Source organism: Python bivittatus, unplaced genomic scaffold, assembly GCF_059951505.1.
Source record: "Python bivittatus isolate LINGU-HERP-01145 unplaced genomic scaffold, Pbiv_v1 ctg000190_np1212, whole genome shotgun sequence".
NCBI classification, from domain to species: Eukaryota; Metazoa; Chordata; class Lepidosauria; order Squamata; family Pythonidae; genus Python; species Python bivittatus.
In genome coordinates, this window is record NW_028277042.1 from 21,601,452 (window position 1) to 21,619,925 (window position 18,474).

Consider the following 18,474-nt stretch of genomic DNA (forward strand, 5'->3'; position numbering starts at 1 on the left):
AGTGTAGGCTGGAAGGAGAAGCTGTGGGGGAGAAAGGGCATCCCTTCCAGGAGAGCCCTTCACCAAGGACCAGGCACACTCACACAGACCCTTGCTGTCACCGCTGCTTCTTTAGAAAGTAGCTATCGTTGCTGGATGAGGAGCAGGTCCACCACTGGACACAGCAGGCCTGGAGGAGTGGAGAGGCCAATCTTCTTTCTGGCCCTTGGAGAGGTTGGTAGGAGGGCTGGAAGGCCAGGACCCAAGGCAGGACCCCCCCCCCCCCCCCAAATCTGAGGAGAACAAGGCAGGAGCAACAGTCTGCGAGGGTGTGGGAGAATCAATTCCGTAAGGCAGCCAATCTGAAAAATGGTGAGAGAGGAAGACCATTAACCCAAGAACAAAAAGTGAGTCTTGGAAGAGGTACCAAAGCTATTCAAAGGCTCTTCAGCTTCTGGCCCCCCAGGCTTTCTTGAAGACTATCCCATTCCAGCTATTCACTAAACAAAGAGCTTCTGGTGGCCTTGAGCATGTTCAGACCTTGTGAGAGCTTCCCTTTCAACTTTAGCCTTTTCTTCTCACAAAGTTTTTTTCATACTTCTTCTGATCTGCCTCCCTCTTGTGAACACACAATGTAATTTCAGCTAATGTGATGGAATGGAATTATGAAGGCCAAACTCAGGGAGACAAACATTTTCTTGACTGATGTCAGGCCTAGCCCAAGGAACTCCAAGAGACAATGCCAATGCAGTCCAGCTATGTTTATTAGCTACAACCTCTAGCAAGAATCTTCCCAGACTAAAACCCCAGTTCCCAAAGTCCTCCAGCCACAACAGTGTGAATTCCTCAGGGAGGTGCCAGTCTCATCCTCTTGTTCCTCCCACGCGGTTCTGGCGAGCTAAGAAAATGTTTGTCTCCCTGAGCTTGGCCTTCATAATTCCACTCCATCACAGCTAATTAAGGATTAACTCAGATTCAGGCTGTGTTCATGGGTAATGCTCAGCCAGGATTTCTTTCAACTCTAATTTCCTGAGCAAGCCACAATGGCCTGGTCCATGTGTAATGCCAAGCCATAATGGATGAGTTCACAATACCCTAAGCCAAGATCAAACAAACAAAGCAATGGATGAGTTTTACTCCTGATCCAGGGCTGTGGTTTGCTACTAATATGCGTCTATATCATAATGAGGAAAAGATGAGAAAAGAAGAAAAGGGGAGGGGCTTGTGAAATGATAAATGGTGTGGGAAAGGTGCAGAAATGCTTTTCCCCTCTCCAACAAAATTTGAATTAGGATTGGGGGTGGAGGATATCACCCAGCGACACTGAGAAATGAGATGCCTCCAAGATAGACAATACTTTTTCACAAGATGTGTAACTGGCTTGTACAACTGCAGGGACGTTTTTCCAGAAAAGCATCATGGAGAAGCAGCCATTCCCTTAATGGAGATGAAGCTCAAAGGCATTTCTTAGCAGCCTGTGAGCATAAGTGAGGAACGATGGCACACGACAGGGCCGGTTACACCTCTGGCATCATCACAAGCCAGGCAGATCTTCCAGGATTAACCATGGCAAGGAGCAGGGAAAGCCAGCAATGCAGCCCCTGAGCAGCAGCAGACCTTGCGGGACAGGAGCCCTCAGCAGGCCAACTGTTTTCCTTCTTCAGTCCCATTCTTTCGGGTCTGTGTTGGCTAAGCATGTTATGTTGTTCACCTTTTGGAAAGCGCTACCTGCCTGGCACGTTCTAGACTTATGGGACCAAAGGAGCTGCCAGATGGACTGCAGCCAGCCGGAGGTCCAATCCTGCAAGCAGACAGAGGGAAGCAGACCAACCTCCGCGACAGCTGATCCTCCTGCGAACGCACAGAGCTCTCGCCCATGGCCGAGGCCCCTTCGGGCAGCTGGTTCAGCTGGTCCATAATCTCCAGGCCATTCTCCTCGGCAATCTGCACTATCAGACTGTCCACTTGCTCCTGGGGCGTGGTTAAGGTCATGGCTGAGCTCATGGAGTCCTCCATCACCTGAGGGGACCCAAGGTGGAAGCTGGGTGACGGACTGAACATATACAAGCAGCAGCAGCCAAGGCGAGACAATCTGAACAAATCGCATCCCAGGACAGGTTGAAGGTCAATAAATTCACCCACCTCTTGCTAGGGACAGAGGTCCTCTCACTGACCCAAGCCATCATCCCTCTGTCCTCCCTCGACCTCTCTCCAAGCAAGAAGTGGGTGGCCACCTCCAGCTCTTTTGTCCAAGTAGTCCGGGAACAGGAAATGAGGGTGCCTCTTCCTGTCCAACAGCAAAGCACGTGGCACAAGGGTGGAATGTGGTGCTGCACTCCCACAAGCTCCATTCCGTGTGCCACTGACTTGAACCGTGACAGGGGCTGGCAGTGATCAGGCAAAGCACCAGCTAGCAGATTTAACACCGGACTCCCTTTAGCCCTGCTTCAAGGCCTGCCTGCCCATAATCTGGCCACCTGCTTGGTTTGGAGTCATTTCTGCTAAGCAGGGAATTCCCACAGACACCCAAACCCTTCCACAAGCATGCAGAGAAGGCAGCAAAGGTTAGAGAAGAGCAGAAGCAGATTCACTGGCAGGAGGGTGTGAAAACATTGCTTCCCAACCCCCAGCTCTGAAGCTCAGCATCCCATTCTGCAGTCAGCGTGCAGCACTTACTGAAGTGTGGACATCCAAGTTCTGGACCTGCTGCTCAAACTTGTCCATCACAGCAGAAACCTTCTGAAGGTCCATGGAGCTGAGAGCTTTGTCCAAGGCCTTGGTCACCTGGGCCATATTCTTGGTTACCTGCAAGAGAGTCAGGAGGTGCATCTACCTTAGCAGAATCACACCAAGCTGGGGCCAGACCTGAAGAGGATGTGCCCCAGATGGCCATGATCAGCAGAAAAACATGCACTGGCCACTCAGCGGAAACTTCCCAGGGAGTCCCGGCTGCGTGGTTTCATCCTCTTCTAGTCCTGGAAGCCCTGAGGCAGGAAGAGACTCATGGCCACCAAGTCAAGCTCAGGCTGAGTCTTTTGGGAGCTGCTGTCTGAAAAGGACTCAGGCAGAGTGGCAAAGGGCAGATGGGGCAAGAAGAGGCCAGTTGGCCGGGTAGGAAGTCCAATGGGTAATTCCTGCTCATGTATCAATATAGCATCACTCCCACGCAGCACAGCTGGTTGGGAATTATGGGAGCTATCCACCACCTGGAAGGCACCAGTTTAGTGTAGATTATCTTTTGTACCCTTAGACAAGGAAAACTTCTACCCATTCAAAGGGACTAAGGAAAAGCCATGTATTAAAATACAGCTCCTTACCCCCTTCATGGTCACAGCTGTCTGGACCTTGGAGGCCACCGCATCTACACGGGAAGCCATGCGGAGCCAGTTCAAGCCTTCATTTTTCTTTCGGATGGCATTCTCTGCGTAGACACGAGCACATTCCACATTCTTCTGCTGAAGGGCCTAGAATTCAAGAAAGGGAAGATCCCTCAGATCCAAGCTTCACAGTTTCTCCAAACAAAATCAAGAGTAGAGGGAAAGAAAAAGGATCAAATTTCAATAGATGCAGCAATGCAGACTGAACCGAGGGTATTCTAGAAACTAATTTGCTCTGGAACTGAGGAAGAAAAAGGAAAGCAGGGGGGTGGAATGGAAAGAGGGTGGGTCCTCAAGCTCAGAAAGACACGGAAGATGGAAACAGACACAAGGATCCAAAGCAGATATGTTCATGCTAAGCAGAGAGAGAAAGTACCCACAGACAGTCTTTAATATCAAAGACTCAGAAGATTAGAAGCTTGATGGGTAACAGAAGTGGGGCAGCTCAAAGTCTTGATGGGCAACAGAGCCCTTTCTAACAGAGAAACAACTCAGTTTTCAAGAGTTATCACCATCCATTATTTCTAGCATTGGCATTCAGGCCCCTCACCTTCTTGACTTTGGCTTGTTCCGTTTTGGAGTCCTTTTCTGCCTTCTTGGCAAGCTTCTCCAGCTGCTTGGCTGTAAACTAGAGAGAAGCAGATGTTCAGCAAGCCTATAGGCAAGAGCAGATACCCAGCCCCCCAATTCCTGCTTGCTCTGGATACAGCAGAGGAATAAATGACCCACTTGATCCAGTGGCACATAACCAGGTACCAAAGGAAACACCGTGGCTGTAAGAGTAACAGAGAGAAAAGCAGATTCTACCCAAGACTTTCAGGACAGATGGGTATCAACTATAAGTCTAATTCAGCATGACAAACCTTTCTGGTCACCATACCTCCACAAACAGTATTGCAAAGCTAGAAAATTCACTGACAAGGGAAACAGGGAACTAGAGCAGTTCCCCAACAAGGTCTTCTCCATATGGAAGGGTTACAAGATTTGGGACTTCATCATTTACAAAAAAAAAAGGCAAGGAAAGTTGGCTGGCAGAGGCCAATAAAGTTGTTTGCGACACAGAAAGTGAACAAGATTTTTCCCCCTCCCTTCTGATACCACAAAAGACAATGGGTCTTTCCAATGATTACACGCTGCTGCCTCCAAACCCAGAAACAGCTGCTGTCTGAATACCCAATGCTGAGAAAAATGAGGCGATGGCAATGGTGTGCCATTGCCTGTTTGTGGCTCCCCAAAGGACTGATTCAGTATCAGGGCACTCCTTCCCTGCAAATAAAGGGCAGAAGACTCTATAATCCACCACTTTTAGACTGCAAATGTCAAGCAATTCTTTGGTTTGGGGCATACTCAGAAGTCCTCCATCTGAAGCCTCATTTAACTGCAGTGACATGAAGCTCACAGACCCCGAGAAGGTCAATCAAGTTTTAAAAGACAGAGATGGAGGGATACGCACTGAAGGCATGATGGATAGAAGTGAGGCCATTTGCTGGGTCAGCTAAACCCCCTGCAGCTCCAGGTGGCTTCAAGAGTAGCTGCCATTCTCAGATTTCTTGACAAAACCAGACTAGGAACTGTTCTCCTAGAAAAATAGACATTCTCTGTCCAAGGAGGACAGTGTTTCCCAACCAAATACAGCAGTTGCCTAATGTTTATTGTGAAAAGGGTAGATCTCTGTTAATTGTGCTGCAAGAATTCTGATTTTTAAGCCTTAAGGAAAGCATATTTCATAGCACTGGCACTCACCTTTAACTGGAAGAGTGTATCTGTGAAGAGAAAGATGAGAGCAGTTGGAAGGTTTAAGGATAAAGGGAAGGAGGTATTTTAGGAAACAACGTTCACAACATTCCTTCTGCTCAAATTTGGTGCACTCCACAAAATGTTTCCACAGACTTGAAAAGTCCCTATACAAAACTGCAGAGTATGTAGAAATGTTTTAATAGAGGCTAAGAATAGGACAGCAAAAAATCAGTTCCTAATGTTTTTACATCTGTTACTGTTTTCCAAGTCCTGCAGCTGCAGAGTAGTCACTGTGATACCTTGGGGCTTATCCCTTTGGTCGCTTACGAGTTTTAAGGACTAGACTCTTCAGAGGCAGTTTTGGAGACAGCAACCGTAAACTCTAAATTCTTCCAATTAAAAAAAAAAAAGCGTGCCACAAAATTCCAGCACTTTCTCTTTCCAGACTCAACGTTCAATTCCGAAGGCGGCGGCGGCGGCGGCGGCGGCGGCGGCGGCGCTTCTCCCCCGAGGCTGCCCTGGAGAAACGGCGACCGGCGACGATGCTCAGACAAGCAACTCAGACACGGCCGACGTCACCTGCTTGGCCTGCAGGGACAGGGAGGGGCCCCGGGACGCGGGCGAAGCGTACTTCCGCGTGCTAAAGGGCCAGCGTCTGAGGGCCCCGAGCGGGCAGCCTCGCTCGGACTCCCCACGCAGATTCGCGGCCTGGCGAGGGACGCTGCGCCCCGCTCCCCGGGATTTCCACAAAACCAACGAGCCTCCACAGGGTCAGGAGAATACTGGCTCCCCGCCCCCGTGGGGCTTCCCACGCAGCAGCTACGGGATAAAAATCGCGCGGCCCCAGAAGAGCAGCGGGTTATGAGCGCTGAGCAGGCGAAGGGAATCTGCTCGCGCACCCCCCCCGTTTCCCGTCTACGGCCCGACCAGGTCAGCGCAGGCCGCGGGACCCCGCGACACCGGCAGTCCGCAGGACACGCGGCCGGGGACGCCGCGCTCCCGCCGCCTCCCCAAGCGGACCCCAGCCCCGGCGCAGGAGGAGATGCCCCTCGAGCGCGCTCCACCCACCACCCGAAGACGGGGGCTTAGGGCGGCGCGGGGGCCGGCCCCGAGGAAGCCCCCCCGGCCGCCTGCACGCCCACCACTCCCGGGCCGAGGCCTCCAGGCGGGCCGCGCTGCAGCTCCAGTCAGCCGCAGCCGGGAGGGCCGAGGCCGCCCGAGATGAGGGGACCTGGGGTCCCCAATGACCACCCCCTCCCCTCCCCTCGCCTCGCCTCGCCTCGCCTCGCCTCGCCTCGCCTCCCCTCGCTGCGGGCGAGACCCCAGCCCCTGGAAGAGAACCCTCACCGTCCATCCTGGCTGAAGTCCTCGGCCGCCCCTCCTTGCCAGGACTTCCGGGTTCGGAGCCGCTCACTTCCGGCTTTCTTCCGCTCTCGAGATGCCCGTCCCTCGCCGAGGCGGGGCCTCCGGCGGCGCATGCGTCGTCCTGCGTAAGCGGGACAGGGAAACAAAAGGGACGCCGCAGGCAGTCACGTGCTGGCCTCAGGAGGCGGCGCCCGCGGCGGCGGCGGTTGCTGAGGCAACGAAGAGCCCGGATGTTGCTGGGCGCAGAGAGGGCCTCCGGCTTGACTTTATTTTACTTTATTAAAGAGGTGCCTCTATAAGTCCGCGGGCGGTTAATAAAGTTAATTGTAGAGCACCGCAAAGTATCTTTCCCCAGGGGTAAGGCTGGAACTACAGCGCCACAATCCCCAGCCAGCACGATTGGCTGACTGGGGATGATGGGCTTTGAAGTCTGATCCCCTTGGAGACCCCGGCCCGGCCTCAGGCGGGCTCTCACACCTGGCTTTCCATGCGACCCTACTTGCGAGGGTAGCCTTGACCCCGCACCAACACGGGTTAGCCACGCGTTCAGGCGTGCCCCTGAAATGCGTGTCTGGGGAGCATCTGCAGCGTCAACGCTGCTCGCCTCTGTGGGAGGCAGGCTGGGTGATGAACTTTACCCCCTCAGGTTGACGTCCTTGGTCGCGTTTGCACCTGCAGGCGTAGTGGAAGTGAGTTAAATTAAAAAGCTGCGTGTAAAATCAGCATATAATTTTGGAGGTGTCAGAAACCAAGCTCCTACTACAATGCACGGCCTTTTGCATTTGGCTGAAACGAGAGGCCTCCCCCCAAGGTTGGGTTTTATGGAATTATTGTAATTGCCTTCAAATGGGATCCAAATTATAATAATTTAAAGTCAGCTCTATTTTTCATAATACCCTAGAAGTGAGCCTTTTTTTGGCTTCGCCCTTTCCTCCTCGCCTACCCCTGCTATTCCTTATTTGTTTTATTTCTGCAATGCATGTGTTGTTTTTTCCAAACAGACTCTGAGGGGCTGAGCACAGGAGGCTGAAGCGGCTTGGAGACCTTGGGGTCCCCCATGTAACTCCCCCTCGCCATAAAGAGGATTCTTGTGGATGTCTTTGTCTTGCTTTTTTGGTTTTTAACTCTGTTAACTGCCCAGAGTTGCAGCAGTGAGATGGTAGAGATTGTGTGTGTGTGTGTGTATACACACACACACATAGATGTACACATACACAACGCACACACACACAGACATACCCTAACCCGAATCCTCTGCTTCTTTTGCAGGATCTACATCGCTTCTCAGCACAGGTTCTGTGGGAGACCCATCATCCCCTTATTCTTTTCCACCCCAGTCTCCCTCAAGGCTGTCCTCACACCTACCTCATTGTTACGGGCCTTTGGGAGGCAGCCACTGATTCTAAGTTGAAAGGAGGAGAAGAGAACGTGTCACAACAGAGAGGCTCTTTCCTGAACTGAAGTCCCTCCTGTGGTGGGAGCCTCTGGGGTCCTCCTTCTTTGATGATGGCGCTTGGCTGGTGCTGAGTCACAAAAGGACCTAGACAGTGCAAGCTAGGATGTAGATGTGCCAGGTAGGGGGGGTGAGGACTTTGGCTCATCTATGGGGCGGTCGCACAGCAAACATGAAGAAGTGCCAGGAGGTAAAGTGTTCTTGTTACTCTTTAAGGAACGATGCCCAGGAAGGGTGCAGGTTAGAGGTAGTGCAGTAGCCTGATCTCTGCACAGACAGGAGCAGAAGGGACCATAAAATCCAGATAAAGTTGAATGAAGGATGTGCCCTTTCAGCTTCAGGGAGGTGATTCTGTTTCTAAATGACCCTCTGTGTGGACACAGTGAAGAAAGGTACCCACCTCTCCTGCTCTGTTACTTCCTTGTTTGTGGGGACAGCCATTGGTCTTTCTGTTTATTTAATGACAGGTATTAAAGAGAAATCTTTCAGCTGGTCAGGCTCACATTTCAGCCCATCCTGCAAATGTAGACATTTGCTTTCTGGTAAATATGATAAGGATCAGATATCAGCATCTCTGTCTCTATTTCAAAAATAAGCTAACTCACGTTATTTCCCCAACTAAAACCCAAATTCTTTTACTTTTTAAAACAGTATTTAAAGCACTGTTTCCTTGCCCCCTTCCTGAGACCCTATACTAGATTGCCAAAAAAATTTAATCTCCCAACATTTCTCATCAGAACGTATTTCTTCTTCAACGTGGCGGCCTCTGAGAAGCTCACAGTAGAAGGTGGCAGAGTTCTTGGGTTAAAGACAGATGAGAGCAGATTTGGGGCAGATGCTGATGATGCCAGTGGAGTAGTTTAACATCTTCCTCAGTAGGATGTTGGATTGCCAGTTCACAAACCAGTGTTTTGACCTGTAACTGCTGGACTTTTTCAAGGGTTCCTTTTTATTTTCTAACTCTCTCAGGACCCCAGTTTTGCCCATAGTAACTGTGTATTCTGTGGGTTCTTTTAGAGAAGAGTTAGTAGATCTTAGTGAACAAAGTATTAGTCCAACTACTATGAATTCAAAGCAAATTCTTAAAGCTCTGCTAGAAATGAACAACAGAGTTTGAATAAACACATTTATGCAGGAGACCTCTACTGATATTTGCAAACATAGTAAGCAGTGTGCTTCTGAATGACCAAGATTGATGGCACAGAACAGGAGAAGACATTTGCCTCCATTCTTTGGTTATGAATTTCCTGGAAATATCTAAGCCCATGGATGAGAGGCAGGTTCAACCTCTGCTGAGAAATGAATGTACTCAATTGAGTCGAGTGAGTAAGTCACTCACAGACTCACTCCTAGGACTGTTGGAACATGTAAAAAGGAGGGAAAACTGTACATTGCTCCAAGCTGCTTGTAGGCAGCATGAAAATATGGCTGGAAGAAAAACCTTGCATTAGACCAGCCTTTTCTGGCCTGGCACCCTACTTTTCCCAGAATTGCAGCCAGAATGGGCCAGACATCCCAGCACAACTGGAAGGCTCCAGATGGGGGAGAAAATGCCTTACTCCAAGATCCTGTCTGGCCCAACAAGATGCTTTTATTTTCTAACTGGCTGCTAGTCTTTGGAACAAGCTACCATAGTGCAAAGGAAAGGATCTCTCCTTCTGCTTTTTTCCTTCCCATCCTGTCTATTTTTGTCTTGTCTTGGCAGCTCACACTCATCGAACTGTAGAAAACAGCAAGGTCAAAGAATCCAAGCAAGTCTTTCAAGATCAGACTCACTCAGGCATTCAGCCCTCGACCTCCAGAGCCGGGAAGAAACTGCCACCTCACCTTATGCAAGTAGATGGTAAGAGAGGCGGCGTGTTCTCAGCACACCCTGAATAGAGCGAGGTACTGACCTGCCTCTCTCGGTGCATCTAATGAAATGCACTGTTGCCTACAAAAAGCAGTTTTCTTTACTTCATTTTCTACCTCATCCTCTCACCTTTACAGCAGTAAGCAGGGGGCAAAGATAGGGAAAAATGCCTAATTTTTGTTTATCCATTTAAAATAAATGAAAAGTCTCAAGGCAGTTTACAATGCCTACTAATCATTTAAAGCAAATGAAAAAAAGTGGGATAAAACTAGAGCACGAGGGGTCTGTTCCAGTTCTGCTGTTTTAAGGCAACTGGCACCTGGGGTTCTTGTTTGGGGTGGGAGGCCTTTTGGCTTCCTGCAGTTTGCAAACAGGCAGCACAAACTCGTACACAACCCTCCCACAGCTGCTAAGACCTCTGCCAGACGGCGGGGCAAAAGGATGTTATCCTCCTGCCTCAGAGCAATCCCACCTGCAATGGTGCATTTTGTTCCAGCTGGATAGCCGTATCTTTACTAGGCACTCAACAGCAATCTTTATTAGCGCTATTCCTATTTATTTATTTATTTCATTAAATTTGTTGTGATGCTTTTGGTGGGTTATGGCTGGACGAAAGCAGCATCTGGAGCCTCTGTGCGTAGAGCAGGGTCATTGCACAATAAAAGCTTGTCCAGAAGCACCTCAGCCAGATTCTTGATTCTTCAGCTGGAAAGGAGGCAAACCTAACTGAGTTGCTGAAACGCTTGGTGATAGAAAGTGTTGCCAGGTGCTGTGAGAAAGCAGAGTGGGTTGGGAAAACCAGGCCTGAAATGGGAATTCAGATTATCATCGTCTTCTCGCCATCATCCATCCTTTTGATTCCAAGTTCCAGGGGTCATTATTTGCCATTATTACTGCACAGAAGGCTACTGAATGCACCTATTCATTCTGCAGGCAAATCTGAATGTGAGGCAGAGTTTGCTCCCATGTTCCTGGAACCTGTTCTCACACATCCGAGCCTGCACAAGTGTTTTCCTGACACTAAGCATCACTTTACATTATAATGGTAATGGCTCTTTATATGAGGAATTAGGCTGCAACTTTTGATATTTCCAGATGAGGTGTGAAAGAGAATTGAAGTTTTCATACACTTACAGCGCTCAAATTTGCAAATTGCTTATCCTTTTGAAACTTGCAGTATTGGTGGAAGTCCCACCTCTGTTTGCTCTTCAAAATGCCAGAAATAATTGTGCCGGTCTCTACTTTACAGAGTTCATGAAGGACTCTTGATTTCCTACCATCATTCCTGACGTCTGAGGGCTTTGTGTAGAACACAAGATCTTCATGCAGGCTTTAGCACCTCTCTGTCTGAAAATGAAGCCCCTCTGGGTCTGTGCATACATTCCCTCTTACTCGCCCAGCCTTGTATTGACAGTCAGTAGCAAGACGCTGCTGTTAGTTTCCGCAGATGTGGCATTTTTGTATTTCCTCCCTTCCTTGCAGTGTCTGCTGATAAAATCGCTAAGAAGAAAAGACTTATCCCCAAGATCATCGTCACTGGGCCCTCTGAAGAAGTGCTGATAAACAGCTTTACCGATGAGCTCCCCGAGACGAGGACCATCCGGGAGTCCGACTACGGCTCGTTTACTGTGCACTCAAAACCCAGCACAGTAGATGCCTACAGGACGAGCAAAGAGCAGTGAGTGCTACCCACAGGAAAGTCCGCAGCGCTTGGGACGATGGAGATCACCAGGAGACCGGCAGCCTGGTCCTGGAGCCCCTCTCAATAAATGGGAATCCACCACAATGAATCTTTTCATGGTTTCACTGTCCTGACCTCCATGGTCACATTCGGAGGTGGCGGAAGAGAAGGAGGAGTGGCAAACCTTAGTCAAATGTAAATGAGGGAGCTGTATGTTCACTTCCAAATAAATATGTTTGTTAAATGTCTTAAGATTTCCAGTCACTAACAGATCCGTAGCTGCATGGAACATTGATATTGGGAATCTACATTTCAGGTGCAATCCTAGAAGCAGAACTTCTTTGCCTCCTAAGGCGGATGAGGTTCTTCTCAGCAGGTGCTTTCCCGTCTGAGGGCAGCCTCCTACAGGGAGCCGGGAGGGGGTAGTGGTGGCTGGAGTCCAGAGGGGGTCTGTGCTCCGGAGGGAAGAAGGGAGAGGACCTAGCACCATGAAGGAGGCACCGGCGCAGCTCTGGAAGAGAAGCCGTCTCTCGGTCCAACTGCGCCGGGCAACTTCTGCCCAGTTTCCAATCTCCCCTTTCTGGAGAAGACGGTGGGGCGCCCGCTACGGAGAATCCTGGACAAAGCAAGTTGTTTTGATCCCTTTTAGTCAGACCCAAGCATAGGATGGGAACTGCAATGCTTGCTCTTGTCAAGACCAGGTGGAGGGATCACACCCTTCCTGGTCCTATTAGTGGCCTTTGATCCTATGAACCAAGGGATCGTTCCGGATCTCCCGCGCGGCTGGGGGCTAGCAGCAGCAGCAGCACCATTTTACGGTGATTGCACTCCTTTGAGAAGGGGGGGTCACTCAATGCCGACGGGGACTGAACGTTTGAGCCTTTAGCCGCCTCTCTGTGGATTCTTTGCCACTGAGCATTTAGAGCTTAAAAGGTACCGTTATTTGTCATGTTTTGGCTTTGAGTCGATTTTATGGTTTACGTGTTTGGGTCTATAACCGGCTGCTGGGGAAGGTAATTTTATTACTTTTGTGGGCTGGGCAGGATATAACGCAGAATAAATAACGTCCGGCTAAGGGTTTGGGGCACGGCTGACGGCCACTATACCTGAGGGGTTTGACCGCAGGAGAACGAGCCTTAACTGTGACAGCCTCTAAAGCTGCTGAAACGTTGGCCTGGCTCCTGGTTCCCCCCCCTCAAATACTCCTAATTACCTGTCACCACAACAATCGCATAGTCTTCCCCGGCTTGTTCATCCTCCCTTCCCCTTCCTCTGTTGTTTTGTACATAAAAAACCCCCTCGATTATTTGTAAGGTCCAGAGTGCCGGTTAACTGATCATCCTCACAAGCCCATTCCCTAAATCCGCACGCGTGGGCGTTGCCAGACGGAACTGACACGACCCCAACCCGCACAAACAGGCTGAAATCACACCCCAAAAAGGGCCCGGGGATTGGGGCTCCCTGGACCCGGAGGCCAAGGGCGGAGGCGCAGGGGAACAGCCCGCCCTGCTTTCCGGAGCGCTTCGAAAGGCGCCGGGGCTTCAGGGCGCGGCAAGCGGGGATGCCGACTCGTCTGCCTCGGCCTTGGCAGCCTGAAGGTGGGTGGGCTTCAGCTCCCAGGATTCCCCAGCAGCAACTCCACCGCCACCCAACCGCTGCATAAAACGACGCTGCAAACTGGGGACGTCGTTTGATCTACTCTTGTTAACGTACATCCCACCTTTCCTCCAGGAGCCCAAGGTGGTGCGCCTTTTCTTAAGGGTTGCAATTGCATTTCAATGCCCATGCCCATGCCCATGCCCATGCCCATGCAGTGCACCGCCACGCAACCCTTCCCGCCGCTCCGGGCTCGCCGGAGGAGCCTCGGGACCCGGCCGCCTTCCTCAGCCCGCTCCGCCCCGCCCCGCCCCGCCCGCCGCGGGGGACTACAGCTCCCATGAGCCCCCGCGCGAGGGGCCGAGGGCGCCTGCGCGGAGGCGGCCGGCGGCGGAGAGGGCCATGGCGGAGCCGGAGCCGGAGCCGCTGCGCCTGAAGCGGCTGCGCGGCGGCTTCTTCGCGGTGCCGGCCGGACACCGGGTGAGCGGGCGCGGGCGCGGGCGCGGGGAGGGGCGGGGCGGGCCCGCGGGGCGGGCTGAGAAAGGCGGCCTCTCACGCGGCTCTCCTGCAGCTGGGGCGGTGCCGGAGCGTCAAGGAGTTCGAGAAGCTGAACCGCATCGGGGAGGGCACCTACGGCATCGTCTGTGAGTGCGCGCCGCCCCCCGGGGCCCCGGGCCCGGCGGCCGGGCGGGCGGGAGGCGGCTTCGCGGGAGCTCGGCTGCGCTGCCGTTTCAGATCGCGCGCGAGACACGCGGACGGACGAGATCGTGGCCCTGAAGAAGGTGCGGATGGACAAGGAGAAGGACGGTGAGCAGAGCGCGGCCCCCGCGCGGGCCCGGCCGGGCCCCCCGCCGGCGCCGCCGCTCAGCCGACCCTCTCCCCGCAGGGATCCCCATCAGCAGCCTGCGGGAGATCACCCTGCTGCTGAGGCTGCAGCACCCCAACGTCGTGGAGCTGAAGGAGGTGGTGGTGGGCAGCCACCTGGAGAGGTAACGCCGGGGCCGCGCGGCGGGGGCGGGGGCGGGGGCGGGGGCGGCCCTGTATTGCGAGCAGGCGCCCGCGAGCGCCCAGGACCTGCCTCTCCCGGCTGCGGCGAGACAGCGCCCCCTGCGGTTTCCCCCGCAGCATCTTCTTGGTGATGGGCTACTGCGAGCAGGACCTGGCCAGCCTCCTGGAGAACATGCAGGCCCCCTTCTCCGAGGCCCAGGTGCGTCCGGCTGAACGGCAACCGGGGGGGGCGGGGGGGCGCGTTGCTGCTGCGGCGGCCGTCCGTCCGTGCCAAATGGACGGAGATGCCGGACGGCCCGAGGGAGCAGCTTTCGTCCCCAGGAGCTGGCCCGACTTGGATAAGGACTGGGGCAGAAACGCCACGGAGGTGTGTTCCGGTTAAGCAAGGTATTAAAAAACAGGGTATTGTCTGGGACGTTTTATACGGAGCTTTCAAAATAGGGATACCACACAAAAACAATGACAGAATAAAACCAACTAAAATCAACAATGTGGCAAGGGCCTGAAAAGCACATTTTAAAAATTCACTTGATGCCCCAAAGAGTACAATGCCAGGTAGCCTCTTGGAGTAGTGGGGTGGGGGGAGGACAGCCTTGCAAGTTGATGCTGGCCTGCTCTGTCTGAATGGACTTTATTTCGTTCGCAGAAAATACTTTGCCTTGTGCTAGACAGGCTGAACAAGCACAGTGCACGTGATGCCTGTGCTGTTTTTCAACTGAGGAATCATTATTTGTTTCTCACGCTGGATCCTGAGTCCTGAATGGGGTCCAGCACAGGACAAGTGGTATCTGGGGGCCCCGTAACGACACTCCTTTGTTTGTAGGTGAAGTGCATCATTCTCCAGGTTCTCCATGGTCTCCAGTACCTGCACAACAACTTCATCATCCACAGGTGAGAAGGGCAGGGATGGATCAAGCCACAACAGGGAGGGGAGCATCTGCTCGCGAACGCCCAGCTCCCCAACCTTCCACAAACCTGTGTTTATCGACTGGCAGGGACCTCAAGGTGTCCAATTTGCTCATGACTGACAAAGGTTGCGTGAAGACAGGTGAGTCTCGGGCAACCGCATCTCAGATGCCACGCACTCCACGCAGCTGCCAGAGATAAAGAGTGGTGGTCGCTTGACCTCCCTGCGTCATCTTCTCTTGCAGCGGATTTTGGGCTGGCTCGTGCTTACAGGGTTCCCCTGAAGCCCATGACGCCAAAAGTGGTGACGCTGTGGTGAGTCGGCTCCGATCGATCCCGCTGCAGAGGCACTTAGGGCATTGCGAAAGGAGAGGAGGCCCTTGGCACCCGCCCTCGACTGCCCCTGTGAATGAAGGACTGTGGAAACTGCCTGGAGGAGTTACAGACGCAGAGGCCCAGGAACGATGCCCCTTGAAACGCGCGCAATGCCAGAAGCGCTGGGGCACCGGAGTCTCTCTCTCCGGACTTCCAAGGGCCTCCAGTAGCAGAATTATGGTGGTGTGAGGCTGCTCGATTGCAGACACAGTCCCTTTCCATGTAGAGCGCTGCCGGCCTCCCTCGGAGTAGAAAAGGGCTGGGCGCGGGCTGGGCCCAAGACTGCTCCCGCCCTGGAGTGCCTTCCCTCTTTTCTCCCCCTTGCAGGTACCGGGCCCCTGAGCTCCTCCTGGGCACAACCACCCAGACCACGGCCATAGACATGTGGTGAGAGAAGAAGATCCCCAGGCTCCCTAAGCGTTGGGCTCTGCCTGAGGGGGGAGGCGGGCGAAAGGCCTTTCTGCAGGGTGGCACTGCCACAGCCTGAAGGAGTGAAGCTGCATTTGCCAGGGGGAGTGCCAGAAGGTGGTCTCCACGCTGACCCCGAGTCTGCCCTGCAGGGCAGTGGGCTGCATCTTGGCGGAGTTGCTGGCCCATAAGCCTCTGCTGCCTGGGAGCTCCGAGATACAACAGGTCGACTTGATCGTGCAGTTGCTGGGCACTCCGAATGAGACCATTTGGCCCGTGAGTACTTTCTGCCCACGCTGTCCTGCTGCTCTTCATTTCTTGGTGTGCCTCCTTGGCTCCGGGGTTCGCTTGATGAAAACCACAATTCATGCAACACAGTGTGTTTGGCTTTGGCTGGCTGGGGAATTCTGGGAGCTGAAGCCCACATAGCTTGAAGTCGCCAAGGTTGAGAAACACTGATCTAGGTGATGCCTTTAGGTGAACCCAGCCGCAGGCAAAAGGCGAAGATTTGGTTCAGTGTCTCGCCCCCCTTTTCCAGGGCTTCTCCAAGCTGCCCCTGGTGAGCCAGTACACTCTCCGTAAGCAGCCCTACAACAACCTGAAGCACAAGTTTGCGTGGCTGTCGGAGGCCGGGCTTCGCCTCCTCAACTTGCTCTTCATGTACGATCCGAAGAAAAGGTAACTGGCCTCACGTGCCCCTCAACGCGGCCGGCCAGTTGGGTGCCCCTTTGGGGGGCGAAGACTCCGCTTTCTCCCTCCCAGCCCAGATGGTTGAGCCAAGGAGCAGCGAGGGCAAAGCACCCCAAGGCTGCAGCTGCGAAGCTCCCCTTGAGCCACCCCCCGCTGTCCCACGAGGAAGCCATTCCTCCTCAGCTGTCTCAGAACAGGGTGCTCCTCTCAGGTCTTCTGGGGAGGGGACAGCAGAGAGGCTCCAGGACAGGCTTCGTAATGGGGGGGCGGGGGCGGGAGAAGGAACTGGCCCTTCACTGCTGTGTCTCCTCCCCAGAGCAACAGCGGGAGACTGCTTGGGAAGCTCCTACTTCAAGGAAAAGCCGTGGCGTAAGTCGCTCCCGGGGCTCCCTTTTGGCAGGGCGGGGCTGCCCCCTTCTCCAGGGCCCCGACCCCTTTTCTTTCCTTCCTTCCTTCCAGCCTGTGAGCCGGAGCTCATGCCAACCTTCCCGCATCATCGCAACAAGAGGGCGGCCCCCAGCACAGGCACGGAGTGCCCAGGCAAACGTAGCCGGCCCTGACCTGGCAGCTTCCAAAGGCACCGGAAAGGTACGCGGGGGGCCCTCCTGAAAGGCAGGGGCACTCAGCAGACGGGGGTCAGGTTTTCACGTTTGTGATTTGTGTGCGTTTGTGCCAATGCAAGAACCATTTGGCAGAGTAGTTTCTGTTAAGAAAACTTAGACAAAAAGGACATTTTGGTCGGCTGTTCTGTCGATTAAATCCACAAATGCATTTGGCATTTTCTTAGAGGGCCCGTTTTGCTTCCTCCCCTTTCAAGAGACCAAAAGAACTGGGAACGTCTCTTTGAAGAAGGGGGGGCTGTACACCCCTGCCCATAATCCTCCCTTTTCCTGTTACTGCCGGGTTTGACCCCTGCCAGTTTTGTGAAGAGCGTTTCTCCTGCACCCCAGGAGCCAGAGGTGGACCAGCGATACAGGCCGCACCAGGAGGGAAATGGCTACCAGTCCAGGGCCTTGATGTTCTTAACTAGGGATGGGGACTTGCAACGTCTCCTCCACGCCAGGGGATCTGCACTCCCTCCGCACTGCCGCCTCCTTGCCCAGAGGCTGCCTCTCAGCCTGAGGCTTCCAGGAGCAGCGACCCGCTTTGCTCAGGTGTTTGGGGCAGGGAGCCAGGCTCTGCTGCCAGTCTGAGCTTCTCCTCTCTCCTCAGCTCTGCCCAGAACAAGCAGAAGCTCTGGATGCCGGAAGAATAAGCAAAGCGCCCCCACCAGAGCCGCGAAGGAGGGAGTGAACCTCCCGAAGAGCCTTCGGACCTGCTGCAAACCAGGGACTGGCTGGGACCTTGGAGCAAAGGCGCCTTGTCCTCGGAGCGCTGGGGCTCAGCTGCTGCTTGCCCCCAGCTCTGCTCTCCGGCACGAGGAAGGCGGCAAGTGCAAGCAGCCCCCCGTGGCTCCCTCTTTCTGCAGACAGCCTTTGAGGGGGAGGGGGGACGGCTTTCAATAAAGACTTTTCTCTAGCCCAAGGATTGCTGGGTGCCTTATAAGCGGGGCTGGGGGGGGGGAGAGATTCCCAAGTGATGTCTGTGGGAGACCGGAGGCTGTTCCAGGGCCTCAGCATCTAAATCTCTAGATGCCTGCCTGCGTGGGACGCTGCTTCCTCCTATGCTGTAAATAGATTATTTGGGGGTGGGAGATTCCCTGTTCCAGCTACACTCCTTCTGCGCAGACGCGCACACACACTCTGCCCGCCTGTGCCAGGCCTCTCTGCTTCAGAGGCTGAACCTCTGGCAGCACTGCAACGTAGCAACCAGCTGCTGCCCACCCACCCAGCGCTCGGAGGCAGCAGCAAGGAGCTTTGCCTTCCCCGGGCCCACCGGTCAGAGAGAACACGGCTCCTCTTCCCTCGGCTTTTGGGGGACCCAACAGCCTGTCTCCCTCTGCTTGTTCCCAGAACGCTGGAGTAAAAATGGCTGTGCCTGTGACCTGCTGGGCAGACCCAAGGGAGCCTCTGGGCAACGGCAGCAGCTCCTGGCCAGCTGAGCCGGG

General features: G+C 53.7%; 3 protein-coding genes across 7 annotated transcripts; 2 read left to right on the forward strand and 1 right to left on the reverse strand.

Annotated features, from left to right (window-relative positions):
• Window positions 1-174: 174 nt before the first annotated feature.
• On the reverse strand, window positions 175-6,556 carry CHMP1A (charged multivesicular body protein 1A). Its single transcript, XM_088136297.1, has 7 exons — window positions 6,441-6,556; window positions 5,100-5,119; window positions 3,907-3,984; window positions 3,297-3,443; window positions 2,656-2,784; window positions 1,811-1,998; window positions 175-341 (listed from the first exon to the last, which is right to left on the reverse strand). The coding sequence occupies exons 1-7, from the start codon at window positions 6,445-6,447 to the stop codon at window positions 320-322; spliced, it is 591 nt and encodes a 196-aa protein (XP_087992423.1). The 5' UTR covers window positions 6,448-6,556; the 3' UTR covers window positions 175-319.
• A 93-nt stretch (window positions 6,557-6,649) lies between these two features.
• Window positions 6,650-11,663, forward strand: SPATA33 (spermatogenesis associated 33). The gene is made up of 3 exons (XM_088136299.1): window positions 6,650-8,101; window positions 9,617-9,754; window positions 11,246-11,663. The coding sequence occupies exons 1-3, from the start codon at window positions 8,062-8,064 to the stop codon at window positions 11,443-11,445; spliced, it is 378 nt and encodes a 125-aa protein (XP_087992425.1). The 5' UTR covers window positions 6,650-8,061; the 3' UTR covers window positions 11,446-11,663.
• Window positions 11,664-13,397: 1,734 nt separating this feature from the next.
• Window positions 13,398-17,951, forward strand: CDK10 (cyclin dependent kinase 10). 5 transcript variants are annotated; one of them, XM_088136288.1, is made up of 14 exons: window positions 13,398-13,520; window positions 13,612-13,684; window positions 13,776-13,847; window positions 13,927-14,029; window positions 14,166-14,247; window positions 14,872-14,939; window positions 15,044-15,096; window positions 15,200-15,269; window positions 15,657-15,716; window positions 15,890-16,013; window positions 16,276-16,415; window positions 16,744-16,796; window positions 16,887-17,015; window positions 17,640-17,951. In XM_088136288.1, exons 1-13 carry the CDS (start codon window positions 13,443-13,445, stop codon window positions 16,985-16,987), a joined length of 1,077 nt encoding a protein of 358 aa, XP_087992414.1. In that variant the 5' UTR covers window positions 13,398-13,442; the 3' UTR covers window positions 16,988-17,015; window positions 17,640-17,951. The 5 variants fall into 5 exon arrangements, with proteins under 5 accessions (XP_087992414.1, XP_087992415.1, XP_087992416.1 ...); XM_088136289.1 differs by lacking the exon at window positions 17,640-17,951 and adding an exon at window positions 17,378-17,633; XM_088136291.1 differs by lacking the exon at window positions 13,612-13,684 and having other exon boundaries at window positions 13,408-13,520.
• The last annotated feature ends 523 nt before the right edge of the window (window positions 17,952-18,474 follow it).